At 58.8% G+C, this 22682-nt stretch overlaps 2 protein-coding genes across 12 annotated transcripts in view; one reads left to right on the top strand and one right to left on the bottom strand.

Moving 5' to 3' along the window:
* The first annotated feature begins 599 nt into the window (after positions 1 to 599).
* UNC13D (unc-13 homolog D) lies at positions 600 to 14958 on the top strand. Of its 3 annotated transcripts, none has more exons than XM_044745554.2 (33): positions 600 to 969; positions 1098 to 1257; positions 1984 to 2019; positions 2268 to 2375; positions 2477 to 2536; positions 2622 to 2688; positions 2920 to 3100; positions 3536 to 3580; positions 3684 to 3752; positions 3939 to 4008; positions 4190 to 4294; positions 4398 to 4490; positions 4566 to 4669; positions 6107 to 6224; positions 6310 to 6434; positions 6555 to 6645; positions 6728 to 6784; positions 6869 to 6966; positions 7072 to 7123; positions 7202 to 7332; positions 7447 to 7567; positions 7906 to 8049; positions 8247 to 8345; positions 8450 to 8656; positions 8828 to 8896; positions 9912 to 9991; positions 11353 to 11458; positions 11539 to 11610; positions 12034 to 12117; positions 12208 to 12328; positions 12540 to 12663; positions 13100 to 13296; positions 14054 to 14958. In XM_044745554.2, the coding sequence occupies exons 1-33, from the start codon at positions 629 to 631 to the stop codon at positions 14173 to 14175; spliced, it is 3657 nt and encodes a 1218-aa protein (XP_044601489.2). In that variant the 5' UTR covers positions 600 to 628; the 3' UTR covers positions 14176 to 14958. The 3 variants fall into 3 exon arrangements, with proteins under 3 accessions (XP_044601489.2, XP_014695328.1, XP_014695331.1); XM_014839842.3 differs by having other exon boundaries at positions 852 to 969; positions 1093 to 1257; XM_014839845.3 differs by lacking the exons at positions 600 to 969; positions 1098 to 1257 and adding an exon at positions 1424 to 1857.
* A 1441-nt stretch (positions 14959 to 16399) lies between these two features.
* The window catches only part of UNK (unk zinc finger), a 36176-nt gene continuing 29893 nt past the window's right edge, over positions 16400 to 22682 (bottom strand). For 6 of the 9 annotated variants that reach the window (XM_070482131.1, XM_070482130.1, XM_070482129.1 and 3 more), the window contains 5 exons: positions 22517 to 22618; positions 22177 to 22365; positions 19670 to 19851; positions 18786 to 19043; positions 17592 to 17895 (listed from right to left, as the gene is read on the bottom strand). In XM_070482131.1, coding sequence (XP_070338232.1) covers positions 17740 to 17895; positions 18786 to 19043; positions 19670 to 19851; positions 22177 to 22365; positions 22517 to 22618 — 887 coding nt within the window. In that variant the 3' untranslated portion in view covers positions 17592 to 17739. The other 3 variants (XM_070482133.1, XM_070482136.1, XM_070482135.1) reach the window with 3 other exon arrangements.

Below are 22682 nucleotides of genomic sequence, written 5' to 3'. Positions count from 1 at the left end.
GGCACTTGCTCAGCAACTGTGCCCACCCACGGAGTCTCCTGGGGCCTGGCACAGCCCAGCGATTCTTTTGCTTGGTGGGAGAGCTGGACATGAGTTCCTGTGTCAGTGCCTCATAGTGCAGCCCTGGCCCCGGTCTGGATGGGAGGTGTCAGAGAGAGGAGCGTGTTGGGGTTTGTAAGAGGGACGCCTCTGTGAAGCCTGGCCCGGGACAGCTCTGGCCAGGCTGGCCCCTGCAGTGCATGCTCCGGTGCTGCCCTCCTTGTGAGCCCCAGTGCTCAGGGGCAGGGGAGGGTAGGAAACAGCCAAAGTCCATGCCCAGGCCTGTGGCCCCTCCCAACCAGGCCCTGGCCTGGAAGAAGGCCATGGGCGTGGCCATCAGAAAGCTGAGCTGAGCGCTGAAGCGTCCGTTTTCCTGTCCCTTCTGGACCAAGTGGCCCTCTCAGGGGAGGCTAGGCAGCACCGCCTCCCTCGCCTCTTCCTTCTGGCTTGCCCCGCCCAGGAGCTCCTGGAGTTGGCTAACCCCCTTACAAGGGCATTTGAAGGGAGCACCCTCCTGACAGTCCTTGTGGGGGCAGAGGCTTTAGGGCCGTCCCCGCCCAGCACAGCTTGGCCCTGTCACCTCAGTGGAATGTCACCTGTGGGGCAGAACAGGCTGAGCAGTTGGCTGCCTGCTGGGGAGTCGCCTCTGGAGCCCCCACCCTGTCCCCTGCCCACCCCACCCCACCCCAGGTCTGGGGCCCATTCAGGGAAGGTTGTGGGTGAGAACCCCACCAGCCAGGTTGGCTTTCCTCAGTCCTCACACAGCTGGGTGCAGGGCCTCTGTGGGACGGTGGGGTGGGGCCAGACCCGCCCACTGGGTCCACCTTCTGCCTCCAGCCTGGGAGAGATCCTCCCAGGATCCCAGCCAGTGGGAGAGAGAAAGGTGCAGGAGCCTGGGAGCCGGGGCCTCGGGGCCTTGGGGCCTCCAAGGTGGTGAAACCCTGACCTGACCCTCCTCCCACCAGCTTACCCCCCGCCCCCCTGCCCCCCCTGGCACAGGGTGGCAGGCCTGGGCTCTTTGCATAATCCTGTGGCTTCACTATCTTCACCCAGCACAGAGGGCCCCTGCAGAGGGGAAGGGCAGAGCAGGCCACCATGGCGACACTCCTCTCCCAGCCCAAACGGCGCCCTCCCCTCTTGCGCCAGGCCATCAAGATAAGGCACCGCAGGGGCCGGGTCGGAGATCTGCAGGATCCCCTGCCCCAAAGGGCTCAAGAGGTAGGAGTGACCTCAATGGGAGAAGAGCCAGCCTGGGTGGGGCTCTGTGGTCTCGGGGTGCGGTCTCAGGGTGCAGTCTCAGGGTGCGGGGCCCCACCTCTAATGGGCTGGGGCTAAGGATGTGGTCCCCTCTTCTACCTGTCCCAGCCCTTGGGCAGAGCCTTCTGGGTCACCAAAGCAGGGTCTGCCATGTGTTCTTTGGGCCCGTCTGGGCCTCAGGTCCAGGGTCTGAGCCTCTCTGAGCCCCTCCTTTGGTGGGACCGACGGCCTCTGTTCCTCCAGCTTCAAAGGCACTGGCCCCCTTAGGCAGGGAGTGTCCTTGCTGTGGCCGGGCTGCTTGGGGACCAGCTGAGCAGCCCCCAGGCTTCCTCGGCATGTCCGCCAGTCTCCCACCTCCGCTGTTGGGCCTCACTTCCGCCGCTGGGGTGCAGAGCGTGGTTGCCTGATAAGCAGTGCTGTTTCCTCTGGGGAAGGAAAGGAGGTTGGGGCCACGGGTGCTGCTGGGGCAGCTGAGCGCCGATGGACCTCAGCCACGGCAGGCCAGGGGATGAGGACGGTAGCCTGGGGGCTGGAGCCCCAGGAGGCTTGCTGTGGGAACAGGTCTGTGGCACTGGTGGGGTTGGAGGCCGGTGGCCTGGGCCTGGGCCTGCTTTGCAAGGAGCTGTTCCTGTGTCTGAGCCCTGGTCTAGGCCTCCGGGACACCTTGTCTTTTCACCTTTTCCCCAGATTGAGCCTCCATCGCACCACTTCTCTCCTGAGGAGGTAAGAATCGGAGTGTTGGAGGGCAGAGAGAGATGCTGGGGAGCAACCCTGCATCCTCCTGGACAACCCCCTCAGCTGCTGGCTGAGGCCAATGGCAGCAGCCTGGGAAGGACCTTCCAGGTCTCAACCGGCTCCCTTCCCCTGAACCTCTGCTCGCCTTGTCCCTATGGGCATGTAGTGTTGGTGCCAGGGGTGGCGGGGGGCGCTCAGACCTTGTGGCGGTGCGCGGTGACCCTATTGTGTCTCAGCGGGCCTTGCTCTACGAGGAAGCTCTCTACACCGTCCTGCACCGCTTGGGCCAGCCTGAGCCCAACCATGTGAGGGAGGCCTCTGAGCTGCTGCGATACCTGCAGGAGGTGAGCCCAGCCCCCACCCCACCTGCCTTCCTACAGCCTTTTTTCCTGGCCTGGCGGCCCCCACTCTGTGCCCCAAGCCTCCCACTCTCCTACCCCATCAGGCCTTCCACATGGAGCCTCAAGAGCACCAGCAGATGCTGCAGCAGGTCCAGGAGCTCGAGGTAACCCTGGGCCATGCTGGGCAAGGAGCAGGACTGGGAAGCCCAGCCCCTTCTGGGACTCAAGCGCCTCCCCCTCTCCCTCTAGAAGCCAACATTTTGTCTGAAGGCCACGGTGAAACAGGCCAAGGGCATTCTGGGCAAGGATGTCAGTGGTGAGTAGGGGGTGGAGGGCCCTCAGGACCTTCTTCCTTGCTCTCCTTTCTCTCCCCATCACAGTCTGTCCCAGAACTCTCAGCAGGAGCTCCCATCTCCCAGATGCCCCCCAGCGCTCACTCCTTGCCTTTGGATGGGGAGGGACTCTGCCCCTGGGGTGGGGGGTGATGAGGACTCTCCCAGGGAGCCCAGCCAACGCCCTGGCTGCCTCATCCTCTCCTTCCTCCCAGGGTTCAGTGACCCCTACTGCCTGCTGGGCATTGAGCAGGGGGTAGGTGTGCCCGGGGGCAGCCCTGGGTCTCGGCGTCGGCAGAAGGCCGTGGTGAGGCACACCATTCCAGAGGAGCAGACCCACCGCACCCAGGTCGTCACCCAGACACTCAACCCTGTCTGGGACGAGACCTTCATCCTGTACGTGGCCCTGCCCCAGCCCCTACCCCGTCCATGGCTACTCTCGGTGGTAGGGGGTCCCCCAGTCTGTGAGATCAGCAGGACTTCCTGGCTCAGGGGAGGGGCTTGGCTTGACTGGAGGAGGAGCCTGCTCTGGAGGCAGGGGAGACTGGAGGCCAGAAAGGACAAAGCAGTGGTATAAATGCCACATGTGCTGGGGGGTGTGGAAGGTAGGATACGTCTGGGTTGACGTCGGGGTAGCCTGAAGCCTTACCTGAAAGAAGAGAGAGACGCAGTTGGGAGGGGAAGAGGAGTTGGTAGGGAGGGGTAAGACTCCACTGTGGTTGATATTGGGGATGACAGCTTTCGGGGACAGGCTCTCGACTGGGGCAGCCTGGACGTGGTCGGGAGGTCTATCCCTCCAAGGCCCTCAGCCATGCCCTTTCCTCCCTTCAGAGAGTTTGAGGATATAAGCAACGCGAGCTTTCATCTGGACATGTGGTGAGGGACATGCCCTGCCCGTAGGGGTCGGGGGAAGAGAATGAGGTCAGGGGCTCTGAGGACACCACGTCTCTGCCTCCTGCACAAACCTCTGCCCCATCAGGGACATGGACACCGTGGAGTCTGTCAGACACAAGCTTGGGGAGCTCACAGATCTGCATGGGCTGCGAAGGTGAGGGCCTTGGGGTTCCCGGGGAATAAGTGGGGGCTCCTTCTGCCCTCCTCCCCTACATGCACAGTGGTTGCTGGGCTGCAGGCTCTCTCTGGGCTCCAGTGGCCGCAGGCGGGTGGGGGCAGATCCCAGCTTGACCTCTTCAGCCTCTTGGCCCACTCCCTCACGGGACCCTTCCTGGAACAGGATCTTTAAGGAGGCCCGGAAGGACAAAGGCCAGGATGACTTCCTGGGGAACGTGGTTCTGAGGCTACAGGTGAGTAGGGTGGGGAAAGGGGCCCAGGAGAGAGGAGGAGCTATGAGGGGCTTGGGGGAGGGGTTCCGAGTGTGCCTCAAGCAGAGCCTGGGGTCTGCCTCCCATTGCCTCCCCTGCCGCCAATGATGTGAGGCTCATGCTGCTCACGGGTGTGGGCCTGTCCTGCCTGCCCGCCTGCCAGGACCTGCACTGCCGGGAGGATCAGTGGTACCCCCTGGAACCTTGCACCGAGACCTACCCGGACCGCGGCCAGTGCCACCTCCAGTTCCAGCTCATTCACAAGCGGGTAGGTCTGGGGTCAGGGCTTCCCAGGGGCCCAGCTGGGCTCAGAGAATGGGCTATACTGGGTGGGGGCTCTTCTGCTCACAGCCACGCTGGCCCTATTTCAGAGAGCCACTGAGGCCAGCCGCTCCCAGCCCAGCTACACGGTGCACCTCCATCTGCTGCAGCAGCTCGTGTCCCATGAGGTCACCCAGCACCAGGTACTGCCCTCCCAGGGCTGCGTGGGGCCAGGGCCTGCCTGCCAGGTCCTGACACCTCTCTACCTGTGCCCTCAGGCTGGCAGTACCTCCTGGGATGGGTTGCTGAGTCCCCAGGCTGCCACCATCCTCTTTCTCCACGCCACGCAGAAGGACCTGTCAGACTTCCACCAGTCCATGGCGTGAGTGCGCAGCCCAGCAGAACTCTCGGGAGGGCCATCTGTGGGGCACCACCCTCTCTCCCTGCCTGCCACCCTACAAGCTGGCAGCCCAAAGACCAACTCTTGAGAGGTTTCTGTTTGGTCCAAACTGTATGTTTTAAGTTTTGAGTCAGTTGCCAGCTTTTAAAAATCTGGAGATTTTGGAGCTGGCCTGGTGGTGCAGTGGTTAAGTTCATGTGCTCCACTTTGGTGGCCCTGGGTTCTTAGTTTCAGCTCCCGGGTGCGGGCCTACACACCGCTCATCAAGCCATGCTGTGATGGCATCCTACATACAAAATAGAGGAAGATGGGCACAGATGTTAGCGCAGGGCCAATCTTCCTTGCCAAAAAAAAAAAAAAATCTGGAGATTTCCCGTACAGATTCACATTCCAGCTTCTCATGAAACGTTAGTGCTGGAATAATCACAAGGCTGTCATTTTGCTGGGCTGCAGTTGGTCACAGCAGAGCAGTGTGTCCTCCCCAGTCCATCACAGTTGCCGTCGGGCCTACTTCACTCCCTCACCTCACTGAGTCCCCTGGGCACTTGAGTTTGCCACCCCTGACCTGGCTCCCAGCCCTGCCTCCCAGTTGCATTCCGGTCAACAAATTATGCACCGACATTACCGAATCCGTGTTGAGGGCCTGTCACATCCCCTGTGCCACAGTAGATGGTGGGAATGCCAGGAAGGGGCACCTGTGAGTTCACAGACATTTCAGTGCCCGTGAGGAGCAGAAGTTGGGGCACACCCGAGTGCTGGCCAGGAGGATAAAGGAGAGTGGGAGCTACCCCAGGCCAGGGCTGACACTTGGCATGTGAGTTGGGGGCGGAGGAGGCTGGGGGAGAAGGGCAGCCCTAGGACCGTGGGCAGGTGAGTGTTCCTGACCAGGTAGGGGGACGCAGGTGAGGCTGGAGCGGGCAGCAGATGGTAAGGGCCCAGTTTGCCCATAGGGCCCATGCATGCAGTGCCTATAGCCGCTGACTCCCAGCGGGACCAAGGCCTGCCGCTGGGTTGCTCTCCTCCCCCGTCCGCCTTCGCCCTCCCACTCGAGCCTCATCTCAGCTCCGTGAAGTCTCCCCCGAACTGTCTAAAGGGAAGTCCCAGCTGATGTTTGCCACCTGTGCGTGAAGCCTCATGTCTCTAAATCTGATTCTTCAAAAGAAGCAAAAAATCTTTAATTTTTAAATCACAAATTTCCTAATTTAAGAGATGGGTGATTAATGTATACATTTGGAAAGCACCTATGGGAACAAAAAAAATCCTGCAGGTCACCTTCGGCCTCTGCGGTCGATGGGGATCCACAGGAGCAGAGGAGGCTTTGGGACAGGGGGAGGCCCCGTCCCTCCTCTGAGGTCAAGGCGAGCAGTGGGAAGGGAGGTGCCCCATCTGGCCAGGCTGAGGGCTTCCTGTCTGCCGCAGGCAGTGGCTGGCCTACAGCCGTCTCTACCAGAGCCTGGAGTTCCCGAGCAGCTGCCTCCTGCACCCCATCACCAGCATTGAGTACCAGTGGATCCAGGGCCGCCTCAAGGCAGAACAGGTGGGCTGGAGCAGGGGGAGGGCTGTGGGCAGACAGGGCTCAGGGAGCGCAGCTCCCACCTCACAGCATCTTCCCGGCCCTGCAGTTGGAGGAGCTGGCCGCCTCGTTCAGCTCCCTGCTGGCCTATGGCCTCTCCCTCATCCGGAGATTCCGGTCTGTCTTCCCCCTCTCTGTCTCCGACTCCCCGGCCCGACTGCAATCTCTTCTAAGGTCAGTGACTACCCTTTCCCCTCCCTCACTGGGGTCAGGGACCAGGGAACAGCTGGGGCACCTGCAGGGGTCGGGAAGCCTACTGGAGGAGTGAATGGATACAGCTCTCTGTCTCCACAGGGTCCTGGTACAGATGTGCAAGATGAAGGCCTTTGGAGAACTGTGCCCCAACAGCACCCCACTGCCCCGCCTAGTGACCGAGGCCCTGCGGGTATGGTACCCACTCTGGGGATGGGGAGGGCATGTCCCTGGGCCTAGCGACCCCTCCCTGCTCACTGCTTCTTTGTCCACAGACTGGCACTGTTGAATGGTTCCACTTGAAGCAGCAGCACCATCAGCCCATGGTGCAGGTGAGGGGCACAGGCAGGGTGGTGGGTGGTGGGTGGAGTGCTTGCCCCTTGAAGCCCTGCTCAGCCCACCTCTGTCCCTGCCAGGGCATGCTGGAGGCAGGCAAGGCCTTGCTGAACCTGGTACAGGACATCGTTGGTGACCTGCACCAGTGCCAGCGCACATGGAACAAGATCTTCCACAAGTGAGCAGGTGTCCGGGTTGGGAGGTAGTGCGGCAGGGGCTCAGAACGGGGACCAGAGGGACCCCGGTGTGTGCACTGGGTCATACCCCACTGCCTTTCCTCCAGCGCCCTCAAGATCGACCTCTTCTCCACGGCTTTCCTGGAGCTGCAGTGGCTGGTGAGTCTTTCCCGTTGTCTCCAGGCTCACCTTCTGCCCTGGCTCAGGAGCCCTGCCTGCCTCACCTTCCCTTCGCAGGTGGCCAAGCGGGTGCAGGACCACACGGCGGCAGTGAGTGGCTCTGTGTCCCCAGAGCTGGGCGAGAGTCTGTTCCAGCTCTACATCAGCCTCAAGGAGCTCTGCCAGCTGGGCCCCATCCCCTCGGAGAGGTGGGTTGTGGCCGGGCTGCGGTGACACAGGGGAGAAGAGGGTGGAGGAGAGCCTGTGGCCCTGGCCCATGCTGGCCCCTTGCCTTCCTGAGGCTGAGTCCCAGCTCTCCCCAGGGACAGAGCCCTGGCCCTGGATGGTTTCCACCGCTGGTTCCAGCCGGCCATCCCCTCCTGGCTGCAGAAGACCTACAGTGTGGCCCTGGCGCGGGTGCAGCGAGCTGTGCAGATGGACAAGGTGGGGGCGGGGCCTGGGCTGGGGGCGGGGTCCCGGTTCTGTGGGTAGTGCTTGGGACTCTGCCAGGACCACAAGGATGTCCAGCAGTGCTCCTGAGGCCAGTTGTGTGCAAAACGCTGCCTCCTGATATCCTTGGGGTTAACTGTGGCTTCCCTTTAAAAACTGATCCTTGCAGCCTGGGGGGTGGGGGCGGAGCCTTGCTTGTTCCCCCTGTAGCCCCCTGCCCAGCTCTGTGCTTGCCAGTGGTGGAAGTTCTGAATGCTTGCAGAAGGAGGGAGGGAGGGGTGTGGTTTTGGCAAGCCCTGAGCCCTCCTTTCTGTGTGCTCCCCATTCCCCAGCTAGTGCCCCTGGGTGAATTAACCAAGCATAGCACGTCGGCTGTGGATCTGTCGACCTGCTTTGCCCAGATCAGCCACACGGCACGGCAGCTGGACTGGCCTGACCCAGAGGAGGCCTTCATGATCACCGTCAAGTTCGTGGAGGTGCAGCGTCTTCCATGTGTCTTTCCCCACTTTTCTAGGACAGCCTCATCCCCACCCAACCCTGTTTCTCCCAAGCTCTTGCTCTAGCAGCCTCCAAAAGCCCACATCCTAAATCCCTCAAGTCACTGACATTCCTCTGCTGCCCCCTGTCTGCCCCTCCTGGGCAGCCCGCATTGATCCTCCCCTCCCCCCACCAGGACACGTGTCGGCTCGCCCTGGTGTACTGCAGCCTTATAAAAGCTCGGGCCCGTGAGCTCTCTGCAGGCCAGAAGGACCAGGGCCAGGCAGCCAACATGGTAAAGGCCAGAGCTGGGGGTTGGGGGCTGGGGTGGACGTAGAGACCGCCAGTCCTGGCGCTATTCGGGAACCTCTGCATCCTTGTGCCTATGCCTGCCTACAGCTGTGTGTGGTGGTGAATGACATGGAGCAGCTGCGGCTGGTGATCGGCAAGCTGCCCACCCAGCTGGCGTGGGAGGCGCTGGAGCAGCGGGTAGGCGCTGTGCTGGAGCAGGGGCAGCTGCAGAACACGCTGCATGCCCAGCTGCAGGGTGCGCTGGCTGGGCTGGGCCACGAGATCCGCACCGGCGTCTGCACCCTGGCCAAGCAGGTACCTTGTCTGACCCACAGTGACCCCACCCTACCCATCCTCAGCCTGAAACCCTCCAGTGGGACTTGGGCTGATGTCCAGCCCCTACCCTTTCCTGAACGTAAACTTAGGCCCCAGTGACCTCTCCTGATCCTGCTACTCATGCCATGGCCTCCTGTTTTGTGTCCCCAGCTGGAGGTGGGCATCGCCACGCACATCCAGAAACTCGTGGGCATCAGGGAATCCGTCTTGCCTGAGGATGTGAGTGGCCCCCACTGCTCACTGACCTTTGCCAGCTCTGTGGGTCTGGGATTGCAAAGTGGCTTAGGGTGGGTAGGGGCTGAAGGCCGTAGGGTGTCAGAGATAAGTCCTTCAGACTTGGGCAAGGAATGTTCCCTCCTGGGCCTTGCTTTCCTCCTTGGACGCTAAGGGCGCAGGGCTGGGTCGTTCCACGGGCTCTCCCCGCACTGACAGTCAGGGTGGGGGCTCCAGTGACAGAGGGCTTAGACTTTGCAGCCAAACAGACTTGCATCCTTCTCAGCTGCCTACTAGCATAGCCGTCCTGTTTATAAAAGCCAGCTGACCTCGGTTTCCTCCTCTGTCAGCGGGGACGGTAATACACACCTTTGATTGTTTGGGAGAAGGTGATTCATGAGTTCATCAGCTATTTAAGCACACACTTTGTCCCAGGCATTGATTTAGGCACTGGGGATATATATCAATGAAAACCATGACAAAAATCCCACCTTCCGAGAGCTTATGTCCTAGTGGGGGCGGTGAAAGAAGAGCTGAGAAAGGGTGTGGGACCAGAACTATAGCCGTGACTATAAGTATCCATATATGTGTGTATGCGTATTGTGTATACACACATGTATGGTGTGTTAGATCATGATAAGTGCTAAAGAGAAAAATAAAACACAAAAGGGGGTGGAAAGTGTCAGAAGGTCGTATTTTTAGACAGTGGCCGGGAGAGGCTTTACTCAGAGATTGACGGCTGAGTCGGACCTAAGGGAAGCATGAGAAAGATCCCTGAGGATTTCTAGGGGAGGGGCCAGCAAGGGCAAAGGCCTTGAGGTGGGACCATGCCCGGCGGGTTCAGGGACTAGAAGAGGCGGCCCTTGTGACTGGAGCCGATTGTGGGCAGGGGCCAGCTCCTGCAGACATTCCAGATGGTGCACACAAAAGCTCTTGGCCCTATTTCCTCCCCTGGGTCAGCACAAGGGAACGGGGGTGAGATTGGAATAGGCCAGAGCCAGATGTGCGGCCCTCTCCCCAGGCCATTCTGCCCCTGATGAAGTTCCTGGAGGTGGAGCTCTGCTACATGAACACCAACCTGGTGCAGGAGAATTTCAGCAGGTCTGCAGCAGCCCCCGCCCTGCGGTGCCCCACCCCCTCCGCCTCCTCCCACCCACTCCGCCTTCCTGGCCTCGGCGTCCCTTCTCAGGGGAGGATACAACCAGTCTCTGCTTAAATGCTTGCTCCCAGGGACAGGGAGCTCACTACCTAACAAGCCTGCCCGCTTCATCTTAGGCTGAGCTGAAACCTGCCTATCCTTTCTCCCTTAGCCCTGGGTCATCTTCGGGGCCTTGCCGACTGCAGCTCTGCCCTCCTAACATTACAGGCAACTGCTGTTCCTCTCCCACAATCCAGGGGAACTTCTAGTTAGAGTCTTTCTTAAAGCAGGGGCCCAGCACACCAGGCAGCAGGGAGTAGAGGCCAAGGGTGTGGGCTCTGGACCACCTGGATTCAGACTCCGGCTTCGCTGCTGCTTTGTGGGAGGCCTTGAGCAGATTACTCAAGTTTTCTGTGCAGATGATTGTGGTTCTGGCCTCTCTTGAGGACTAAATGAGTCACGTGAAGTGCTGAGAGCAGTGCTGTACAGAGGAAGTGGTTGGTGACAGTACCGATGACAGCAACAGGTCCTCCACACAGGATCTGGGTCCTAGGAGGCTGCCGGCTCCTCCCCCCAGAGTTCTGCTCCACTCCCAGGGGTGCAGCGGGGTCCACAGGAGCCCCCTTCTTTATTCCCTAGGCCATAATATACCATTGGTTCAGCTCGGATTTTTGTATGAACAGAATTTAATCTCCACTAAGATAGGAGCTTTACTGTCTCAAAAGCGGCCAGAACAGTGTCTGGTGCATAATGAGCATTTAAATATGTTGAATAAGTTATATAGACCCCCCCCCATTCTTAATCACACACACACTTTTTACGTACTTAACTGCCTGACTCTACTTTGACCTGTGAAAGTTCAGTGACTTCAGCTGGTTCTGAGGACCGTGGCTTGGTGGCTCATGTTTTCTCCTCACAGATGGTAGATGCTTATCCACGCTGTGTGAAATCCCATTCATTTTGGCCACCCTCATCTTGAATCATGATTCTGTCACTGGGGTCCCAGCCTCCCCCCACCTTTGTTTGTTGGGGTTTGATAATCCTCCTAAGGAGGATTCTTCGCTCGGTTGTGAGACATGTTGGATAGGACTGGCCCGTGCGCCCCCCGCTTGTCCTCTTTCCCTCGGGAGCCCAGCCCTCCCTCCCCACACCGCCTGCCTGCAGCCCTGGCCCCAGCCTCTCCTGAGGAGCAGGTGGAGGTGGGGGTGGAGGGTGGCATGGGGAGGAACTTGGGGTGGGCTTGGGTCCCCTCCTCTTTCTCAGGAGTGTCTCTGCTTCCTCCCCTCCCGTCCTCCTGCCCTGTGTCCTCTGCACTTCACCCCAGCCTTCTGACCCTGCTCTGGACCCACACGCTCACAGTGCTGACGGAGGTGGCCACCTCCCAGCGGAACTGCCCCCTGGCCTCTAGGAGGCTGAAGGTTGTGCTGCAGGTAATAATACTAGTAACGACAAATAATAACCCTGGTGGGAGAGTGCCTGGGGTCACGACCTCTGCCCTCTCACCCCTCAGAACCTGGAGATCTGCTTCTACGCAGAGGGCTGTGGCCTGCCGCCCGAGGCCCTGCACACGGCCACCTTCCAGGTAGGGGACTTCTGGTGAACTGGGGGGGTTGAGGGGGGAACTACCTGCCTGTGCTCGCCTGTGTCCAGGACCGGCTACATAATGTACAGGGCCTAGCACAAAATGAAAACGTTGGCCCCTTTTTCAAAAACTATTAAAAATTTTAAGACAGCAACAGCAGACTATTAAACCAGGCGTGTGGTTCTTCTAAGTATGGTGGAGGGGTGCTGTGCAACTGCATGGGTGGCACACCTGTGAAGCCCACCCTGGGTGCCCCTGGCTGTCTGCCAGGGCAATCTGAGGATGCATTCCTCTCTCATAACTCCCAGTGCTTTCCATGTCAAATTGACGTCTCCTGCCTTGGCTGTGAGCTCCTGAAGGGCAACGCTGGGCTGTGGTTGAGTGTGAAGTTCAGGTCACTTTTCAGCTGTGCCCCGTTTCCAGGCTCTACAGAGGGATCTGGAACTGCAAGCAGCCTCCAGCCAGGAGCTCATCCAGAAGTACTTCTGCAGCCGCATCCAGCAGCAGGTGAGGCTCTCTTCTGCTGCCCTGCCCTCTGAGCACCTGGAGCCCTGCCTCTCCCGCCTGCCCCAGCTGACTCTGCCCCCCAAACCCCAGGTAGAAACCACCTCTGAGGAGCTCGGTGCTGTCACGGTCAAGGCCTCCTACAGTGCGTCTGAGCAGAAGCTGCGTGTGGAACTGCTCAGCGCCTCCAGCCTGCTGCCTCTGGACTCCAATGGTGAGTGGAGGCTGCCTACTCCCCACATCCCCACTCTGGTCCCCTGCGTCCCTGGGGGCTCTGCTGGCCCAGCAGGAGCACTGGGTACACTTCCTCCGGATTTCCAGGAGGAGGCGGTGCTGCTGAGTGGGCACAGCTGTAGAGGGTGGGGACTGAAGCGGGCAGCTGGGACATCCTTGGCCAGTGTCTCCTCCTCCGTGCCACTTGCCAGGTTCCAGCGACCCCTTTGTCCAGCTGACCTTGGAGCCCAGGCACGAGTTCCCTGAGCTGGCGCCCCGGGAGACCCAAAAGCACAAGAAGGAGCTTCACCCACTGTTCGATGAGACCTTTGAGTTGTGAGTGGGTCCCCACGCTCACCGCCCTTCCCCAGCCCTGGACCCACCTCAGGCCTGCTCCTCCTGGCTGCAGCCCAGGGAGGGGTCACCTGGCACAAGGGTTTGCTGGCACAGGCCTCACACCTACTCCCATATATTGGACTGAGAGGCTTGCTTCCAGGGAAGGGTGCTGTCCCTGACGTCCTCTGTTCCCCATGACAGGTGGGCCTGGGGACACAGGACCCCATAGTTTTAAAGCCTCAGCTCACGGGCAGAGCAGGCGTCATAGCTGAGAGCTAACTTTGCAATCCTAATCACCCCCCGCCCCCGGTCTGTGGCCTCTTTCTCCCAGCCCTGGCCTTTTCACAAGAACCAGAAGGTGAACCCATGTGTGGGAGTGGGTGGCAGTGGCAGTGTGTGGGGCCGGCAGCTGAGCCCGACTCTGCCCCCCACCTAGCCTGGTGCCTGCTGAGCCATGCCAGAAGGACGGGGCGTGCCTCCTGCTCACCGTGCTGGACCATGACACACTGGGGGCTGATGACCTGGAAGGGGAGGCCTTCCTGCCACTGCGCTCGGTGCCAGGCCTGACTGGGACCCAGGAGCCTGGCGAGGTGCCTCAGATCCGCCTGCCCCTCACCTACCCTGCACCCAATGGTAGGCCTGAGCCCCCGGGCAGGGCAGAGGCCATGAGGCTGCAAGTTTGGGGCCCAGCCCAGCAATGGGGGTGCTGGAAGGAGCCCCCAGAGAGGCGAAGTTGGGATCGGAGAAATCCATCCTCGGAGGTGGATGCAAGTGGAGCCAGCGTGGTGGCTTGTGTTGCTGAGTGGCTCTCTCGGTCTAATCAGGAGACCAGTGACACTTAAACTAGGTCAAGTGTAGTGTGACTCTACCTGGTGGGGAAGCTCGTCAACAAGTTTACTTGGGGAGAGCGGCAGATCTCTCTGACCAGGGGGCACCTCCTTGCAAAGCATTTCCCAAGGTTGATAACAGTAATAGGTCACATTTGAGCACCTACTATGGGCTAGTTCTAAGCACTTGACATATGTTAACCATTTCAAGCCTTACAACCACCCAAGGAGGCAGGTATTGCTTTTACAGATGAGTAAACTGAGGCACTAAGAGGTGAACTAGCTAGCCTAGGGTTCTCATATAAAAAGGTAATAGTAGAACCCTGAGGCACCTCTCAGCCTCTTACACTGCACTTGGGTCAGAGTGTCCGGGCCAGCATCGTTGTGCCACAGGCAGTGAGTGTGTCTCCAGTCTTGTCCGTCAGGCTGTCTTGTGAGCTTGGCTGGTATGGGTCCATCACCGGTTTCCAGGTTGGCTGGAGAATGGGTCAGTGCTATGTCTCCTGACACTATCGGGGCACTGCCTCTCCCCGAGTCTAACCTCCAAACGCCTCTCTTTGCAGGGGATCCAATTCTGCAGCTGTTGGAGAGCCGGAAGGGTGATCGCGAGGCCCAGGTGTTTGTGAGGCTGCGGCGGCAGCGAGCCAAGCAGGCCTCCCAGCATGCTCCTCAGCCAGGGCGGTAGCAGTGGAGGTTGGGGATGGGTTGGGTCCCTGGTAGGGAAGGGCTTTCTTGGGAGATCTGGGTTCTCTCCCCCACTGCAGCCCTACAGCCTGGCCTAACACTCCAAAAGGGCCTGCAGATCTGGGGAGCACCAAATACGGAAGGCCCAGAGTGCAGACCCCTCTCCGGTCCTTCTGCCAGGGCAGGGGCCCACAGTCACGGGGGCACCATTAGCAGTATTTATACTCCCTCCTGCCTCCCTTCAGCCCTGGCCTCAGCATCCTCTGCCAGATTCCAGCACCAGGGGGAGGGGAGGCAGCTGTCTGCATCTCCTGCCCCTGCTCCCCTCCTGGGGAAAAGCTGCTCTGGCAGAGCAGGATCTCAGCCACCTGTTTCCTGGCATGCCTGTTCCAGCCACTCGATGAGGGTAGTGGGGAGCGGGCAGGTTCTCTTGTGCCTGTTGGGCCTATTGGGGTCAGGCCTGCAGACACAAAGCCTCCTGGGGAAGGGAGAGGGGATCCCGCCAGAGATGAAGCTACAGCTGCCCTGGTGGTGTAGGGATGGTGGCCATAATGAAGGGAGCCTGGGTCCTCTCCTGAGGTGACTACCAGCACCCAAGCTAAGGAGCCTAGAGCCAGGGACCTTCTGGCTCTGAAGGAGTGAGCACTGGCAGGCAGTGGCGCTGGCACGGTGGGGCAGAAAAAAAGAACAGCTTGGCTAGCTGTGTCTGCTGATGACACCACCTCCCTGGGACAGTACCTATCACTAAGAAATTTTCTTAGCAAAAATTAAAAAACTAACAATCCATTGTTCTCTTAGAAAATATACTGTTGGGAGCTGGCCCCGTGGCCAAGTGGTTTAGGTTCGCGCACTCCGCTTTAGCGGCCCAGGGTGTCACCAGTTTGGATCCTGGGCAAAGACATGGCACTGCTCATCAAGCCATATGAGGTGGCATCCCACAGAGCAGAACAAGGAGGACCTACAACTAGAATACACAACTGCATACTTGGGGGGGTTGGAGAGAAGAAAAAAAAAGATTGGCAACAGATGTTAGCTCAGGGCCAATCTCTGAGGGAAAAAAACTTGTTAAAAAATATATATACTGTTGACCTGCAGTGGGGTCCAGATTAGTCAGGTGATGCAAACCCCCTCCTCGCCCTCAGCCCTTGAGCTGCCCACACCCTGGGGCCTGGCCCATCCCTCACTCCCCTACGTAACAGAGCAGGGAGGAGGGTGTGGGGTAACTGATGCAGAAGCAGGGGCTGGGGGAACTGGCATAACTGGGATTTCGGCCAAGGGCTCCAAATAAAACACTACCAGGCATATCAGTTTCTGTGGTCACTGCCCAGCCCAGGGGCCTCGCACTCTAGCAGAACACCATGAAGCCTTGGGGGCCCTCTGAGGGGTGCACGCCAAGGGTGAGTGGCTGCTCTAGACAACAGGGCTCAGAGGAGTGGGGTCCCAGCCCTGCCCGGGGGAAGGTGGCCTGTGTGTTGGGACTCAGAGCCTGAAGGCTGGTTGTTCTTCTAGCTGTTGTGACCCTGGTTGAGTCACTTAGCTTCTCTGAGCCTGCAAAAGTGCGATGTGGGCAGAAAGTCAGATAAGAATCGCCAAGGTTCCTTTCAGCTCTGAACCTCTGAGACCCATACAGAGAGCCCACTAGGTGTGTTTTCTTCCTCCCACCTAAGCGGCCAGCTAAGAGAAGGGGGAAGGTGGAGGTGGCTGAAAGGGTGGAACCTTCATCCCTCAGGGGGCAGGGCGGAAGGCAGGACGCTCCCTCTGGGGCTCACTTTTAATGCATTTATGAGAAGGCATTGTTTGTTCCTCTGAAAAACAACTAGAGACCCTGGTGTCTTTCGGAAAACAAGAGTAAGTGAACCAGTTGCAGCTGACAATAGAGGCCCGACGAGACAGAGCTGTAGGGCCTGGGAGGTCTCTGTGTCCGGGGCTAAAGGTCCCCGTCTCATCAACCCCAGGAGGCCTGGGTCAGAGAGCACGTAAGCTCTGACTAGAGTCTGGAGCTGCCTTTGGGCCCGAATGGGCCATGGAGCCTTGAGGCCTCTTCAGCCGCCTAGCCACAGCTCAGGGGTGGGTGCATGAGCTGTTTCTGTGGTGGAGGCAGGCTCCCAGCCCAGGTGAGGCTGGAACCTGGGCTGCAACAGCTGAGCTGGCCCACCTCATAGTTCAGAGGCCCTCATTCGGGGCCCCACTCCCCCTTGCCCCCATGTAAACAAGCTACCACTGCAAGTTCATATTTTATTTCCAATAGGTTTGGAGCTTTGTTGATTTTTGCATTTTTGTAAAAAAAGAAAGTTTTCACTTAATTCATTGAAAGCCCTTTCGTGCTGAGCCCAAGGGGGGGCCTGGGCCAGGGCCAAAACCTTCACAGCCCTCTTGTTCCCACCCCAGACCCCCAGTGCTGGGAGCGGGGTGGCTTCCCTCCACCCGCTCTGCCCTCCCGCCCCTGCCACATCTCTCTGTACAGAACAATTTTTTAAATGGAAGCTAAAACACAATATACATTGGACAGGCACGCACACACATGCACACAGGCGTCCGCTCCAAACAGGGGCAGGACGTCAGCTGCACTCAGAGAGCACCAAGGAATGCATACGGAGCCCCTCCCAGCGAGGAGGGCAGGGCCTGAGCCCACCCTTGGTCCTCACAGTTCGCAGCTCCTCCCCAATTGCCCTGCTAGCTGCCAGAGGGGGGTAGACAGCACGGAGGGCCAAGGGCCGTGCCAGAAGAGGGGGACAGCTGAGGGCAGCTGGGGGGTTAACAAAGAGGGCCATGCCAGCCAGGTAGGTAGCCCTGGGGCCAGGGTGGCTGCTCTGGGAGTCCGGAGAGAGAGGACTGAGGTGAACCCCCGGCCTCAGGAACCTGAGGGGTAGAACTCCTGGGCTGCCCCGGAGGAGCTTCAAGGGCCCACAGTCAGGAATGGAGTGGCCCCGCAGCTTTGGCCTGCTAGCTCCAGACTAAACACACATTTGGTGAAACCTAGGAGCTAGGCTGGCCCTCCAGCACACCCCCTCAAGCCTCAGCTGGGCACCAGGTCCGCCCCGGGTCCTCCACACCCCTGGCTCTCGCTCTGGCCTGGGCAGGCAGGTGAACACGGCCTGTCCTGAAGGCTTGTCCCCCTCCCCTTGACCCTTCTAGCTTCCCACCCTTCCCTGCTCAGGCCCCAGGAAGAAGTTAAAAATAGTTAGTTCCTACATAAAAAAGAGACAGAAACAGATTCCCTGCCAAAAGGCCGATGGGAGAAGAGGGCATTTTGTCTCTGCAGTGGAAAAGGCAGGGAGTGGGCAGGGGGAGGACTGCAAAATAGTTTTTTCTTTTAAAAAGTGCTTGGTAAGTCTGTTTTAAAGTGTGTGTCTATATCTATGTACAGATATACACACAGACACTGTTCACACACCGGCTGCCCACGCACACCTGCACACATACAGAAATGCATACATAATCATATACATATACATACATACATACATATATATATATATATACACACACATATATATATATATATATACTTTTAAAAAGTCCTAGGTGAGAAGATCTGAGCCAGGCCGGGGCCAGGCCTGCAGGGTCACGACTGGAGGGCGTGGGCCCGGCCTGGCTGGCAGACGGGGCACTCGCTGCCCTCGGCACAGAGCTCGCAGAGCACGGCGTGTTGGCATGGCAGCACCGCTCGGTTCTGCTCCTGACACTTAAGGCATTTCACCGACTGCATGTGGAACACGGCCTGCAGGGAAAGTGCATCGTGGTCACTGGCCTGGTCTCTGCTGCTGGCCTGGCCCTGCATCAGACAAGGAGTTCCCCTCAACTCTCACCCAGTCCCCTTGGGATGAGAAAACTGAGGCACAGAGCCTGACAGTGTGTTCACAGGACCCAGCTGACAAAGGAGAGAGCAGCGTCAGAGTTGAGGCTGATGGCCTCAGGGCTCTTCATTTCTGCTTTCGGCTGCAAGGCCGAGCGTGGGGAGTTGGAGCCCCTGTGCAGGGGAGGGGGAAGGCCAGGCTGCTCTGTAGCTCCCACCCTGACAGGCTGTTCCCCGCACAAAGGCTTCCACTTGTCTTGTTTGATCTTGTAGTGACCCTAGGCCCCCAAATGAGAACAATGAGGCCTAGAGAGGGCAGTGATGTGCCTGAGGTTACATGGCTACATGTAAGGCCTGGACTGCCAAATGCCAGTGAAGGAAAGAATGCTCTTTCCACTGTGCCAAGCTCCCCTGGGGCCCCAGCAGGGCATCTAGGAATGCAGACAGAGTAGCCCTGGGGACCTACCCATTCTGGAATGTCTGCTGGTATGTGCAAAGCTCACAGGAGAAGCCGTCAGGAAGCAACTTAGGGCCCAGGCATACTAATGCAGCTCAGGTCAGCGCCTACCCTCAAAAATGCTGGGGTGGGCACTGACGCCCGTCCATCTCAAGTTTTCTCACCTCCCCCATGACTGACATTCTCTTTCTAGCTCCCTTCCAGCGCAGCATTTTGTGTTGGCCCAGCTGCTGGGCAGAGGCTCTCAGAAGGAAAGTGGCCATCCCTGGAGCAGCGTGGACCCATCCGAGTCCAAGCACTGGCTGAGGCCACTGTACACCCACCCCAACCTGGTACTCCCCTAACTTCCTGGGCTGACCTTGTCCACTTGTTCCAGGTGGGCCCGCAGCTGCTTCTGGAGAGAGTAGAGGGTGGAAAGCGAGAGGGCCTCCAGGTCAGAGAAGGTAGGCAGGGCCTGCGGGTCAGGGCCTGAGTGCAGCCGCTCCAGCTCCTCCTGTAGCTTCTTCACCTGCACCTCCAGTGCATCCCGCTGTTCGCGGGCCAGCTCGCACTCGGCTCCTGCTGCACTTGCCCGCTCACCGGCCTCCTCTGCCTCTTTCTTCCAGGCATCACAAGCCTGTGGGCCCAACACGCAGCACCTTGTCACGGTGGCCCCCTGCCCCTGCCCCCTGCCCCCTGAGAGTGCATCTCCGGGAGCCTGTGTGGGCCACTGTGGCTGTGGGGCCTGCTAGGGAGCTGGTCAGCTGTCTGGGGATGGGGGCAGGGAGGAGGCTGATGCTGCCTGCAGAGAAGAGAGGTTTCAGGAGCTGCAGGAGACCCTGTGTGGGCAGGGAATGGGGTTGGACCCAGCACAGCAGGGGAGCAGTAGGCAGAGCTCAGCATGTTAGCTGGCACCTCCAGGGGCAGCCAGCTGCAGCTGGACAGAGGCTCATCTCAGAACCTAGACCCCTGGATGTAGAGCCTGGAGAGTCAGTGCTTCTGGCGAGAGGCCAGCAGTGCTCTGGGACCAGACCAAACAAGCAGCTCACAGAGGGAGTTCTAGGCCTAGGACACCAGCCACCCAGGGTCCTGACTGGCAAGACCAGTCTTTCCACAGTGAGAGAGAGTCAACAAAACTGAGTTTCTGCTCTGTTCTCCAGAACCCCTGGCCTTCCCTACCCCCTGCACCCCTCTGTGTAAGATGAGCTCCAGGTGGACACCAGCAGGCACTGGGGGAGGCAGGTGAGTGTGGGGGCCTCCTACCTGCTTAGCCTGCTTCCAGGACTCCTCCCACTGCTTGATGGTGCCGTTGGCTTCATCCAGCTCTTGCCGAAGCCGGGCCAGCTCAGCAGCCCCTGGTCCTGACAGGAAGGCAGGGGAAGTGCCTGGGGAGAAGCTTCCAGAGGCAAAATGCTCCCAGATGCTGCTGTTCATCCCATTCAGACCTGCCCCATGAAGAGGAGGAACATCAGAGCTCTGAAAAGCTTTGGGCCCGGGCCCTGTCCAGCCCTCCGTGGGGGCTTCGAGGGCCTGGCTGTGCAAGGCTCCAGCAATGTCAGGCTGGGGAATTTCACAGGCATGTGTAGGTGCCACCGTTGAGTCAGACCTCCTGTAGTGCCACCTGCTACTTATCAGCTGCCACTGAACTCCTGAGTCTCAGCATCCTCATCTGTAAAGTGGGGTTCCCATGACCTGCCTCACAGGGTGATTCAGGGTACTTGGAAGTACCGCAGGGAGAGCAGTCTGTGAAGGTGGCAATTTGTGCTCGTGACTTCACTTTCGGACTAGAGGGAGGGGAATCTTCTTGTGCCCTGATGTGAGGCACAGGAGGAGATTCAGGAGAAAAGACACAGGCCAAAGCCTCAAATGATGGCAGAGCTGGAGCAGGAAGAGCTCAGGGAGGCCTGGGTCCATGCCCCTTGTTTTACGACAAGGAAACTGAGATAAAACATGTTGCCAAGAATCACACAAAACAGTAAGTGGTGGAACCTGTGCACAGGCAGGGCGTCTGACTCCAAAGGTCTACTTTTCCCAATCAGCGAAGCTGCATGCTTGTTCCCCTAACCCTCGACTCGCTCACTCATTCAACAGATGCTTACTAACACTATGTGCCCCTGTGCTGTGGCCCTCAGGGCAGCCCCTGTATTCCGGAGGGGGACCCATATCTACCTCTGGCCTCACTCTGCTCACACATCATTCTAATGACTTCTTTCCTGCTCCCTTTCCCATTCGTCGAGCCAGGATGTTCCAGAACTAAATGGCTTTAAGACAGTCTGTCCTCCAACCAACACAAGTGCATCTACAATATGACAGATGTCATCCCATGTGGAGATCTTGCGATGTGTGCTATCTATGAACCTATTTGCCCTGTCCCAGAGGCAGGAACTCAGGATCACTGTACCGACATGACACCATCCCAGCAGCTAGCTCTACTGGAGCATCTCTCCTCCACACTGACGGCATTTCCTCTCTTGGAGAGGAGCCACTTCCTCAGAGAGGGCCCTCTTGACCACATCCAGGTTAGGTCCCCTCTATTATTTTGAATCCCAGCATCCAGCCTTTGACTCCACACACAGAGACGGTCTTTAAGTCTGATCTAATGTCTGTGCACCTCTGCCTCCCTTGCTAGACTATGGCTGCATGCCAGCAGGGACTGTTGAGCTCACACTGTATCTATAAACTGTGCTCAGTAACCACATGGGGAAGGAATGAAGGTGTGGCCAGTAAGCTGGGCTATAGTGAAGATGCCTCCAGAATATGGGGCAAGTCAGACAAATGTAACACTAAGCATCTAGAGCTGACAGCATCAACATAAAAGAGAACAGCCACCCTCCAAACTAGAAAGGTGCTAAGAAATCCATGTGCTGCCCTAATCTCCAGAGTGAGATGAGGGAAGGTCCCAAACCTGGTCAGAACGACAAATGGTAGCTCAGAGGCTCAGCATGACCAGGATGCCCAGCACCCTCGGGGGAGGGTATTTCTGATCTCCTTAAATAGTTGCTGGGGAGGGGTAGTAAGGACAGCAGCCGCTGTTTATTGAGAGGCAGCAGGTTGAGCCCTGTGCTAAGTGTTTTCTGTCTGTTGCCTCCGTGAATATTCACAGCAGCCGCCACACGAGGGGATGAGCGCCCTGGCCCATGGCGGTAGAGAGTGCAGGTCTCCACGCCACACTTCTAACTACTGCGTTTTGACATGCCCTCCAGAACCCCCAGTCCACACTGCTCTAATTCTGTGTTCAGCAAAAAGCCGTTGGGGCTGCAGCTAGGCCTCCCTGGTGCCTTCCTGCCAGGAAGGTGGCCCTGAGCCTGGGGTGAGCCTGTTCAGACTTCTCCCTTGGCCTTCTGTGAACGTGGCGATTGTGAGCCCACCTCTGGGAGCTCCGGGTGACTGGGCAGAACCACCACACTGGCATGAAGAGCAGACCAAGGCCCTGGAGACTCTGAAGTCACTGCTTCTCACGGTGCACTAGCCCTGGGCCTAGCACTTCACTCATGTTATTCTGTTCAAGCCTCACAACCACCTTATGAGGCGGGTGCTGCCATTATACCCATTGTACAGCACATGGGACTAAGGCAGACGAGTTAAGTCACTTGTCCAGGTTCACACAGCTAAGGGAATCGTGGAACAAGGACCTGAGCCACCTTTCAGCCCACAGCCCCCACTCTAACCTCTGCCCTGCTCTGCCTCTAGCCATGGACAAGGCAGCTAAAAGCACTTTCCAAAAGCCTAGGTTCCTGCTCCAAGTCTCAGAGAGCCAAAACCCCTCTTACCCAAAGATCCATGTGATGCTGAGGTCCCCAAAAAGGTGTTTTCTGACTGGCTCAGATGGCCCTGGGGCTGCTGCAGGAAATGTGAAGAGAGGCTGACAGGAGGGGATGGGGATGCTGAGTGGAAGGAGGCAGAGCTGCCCAAGGAGCCAGGGATGTTGACAGGTGCAGAGCTCTGCAGCAAACTGCCGCCTGCAAGAGAGGCCCCAGAGGGCAAGTGAGCGAGGGCAGGGCAAGCCATGTGGGGCCACATGGAGCAGGGGACTGTTCGTCTGCCCACCCTGGGCCAGGCTGGACCCCTAGGAGCCCTCCCATGCCACCCTGCCCACCCATCGCCCAGTACCGATTGTGATGCTGGCTGGGTGGGGCACTGTGCTGTTGTCAAAAGTCTTCTCTAGGGCGGCGACCCCAAACTCATTCAGGTCCAGGTCATCTAGGGCAGATTCTAGGGACAGAGTGATTGGGGTGTGAGCCTCCCGAGGGGCCACACAACCCCGAGGTTCCAGGCC

The sequence above is a fragment of the Equus asinus genome, chromosome 13 (genome assembly GCF_041296235.1).
Source record: "Equus asinus isolate D_3611 breed Donkey chromosome 13, EquAss-T2T_v2, whole genome shotgun sequence".
Classification (NCBI taxonomy): Eukaryota; Metazoa; Chordata; class Mammalia; order Perissodactyla; family Equidae; genus Equus; species Equus asinus.
The sequence above is the reverse complement of the archived record's forward strand: the minus strand, read 5'-3'. Positions and strand labels throughout refer to the sequence as shown.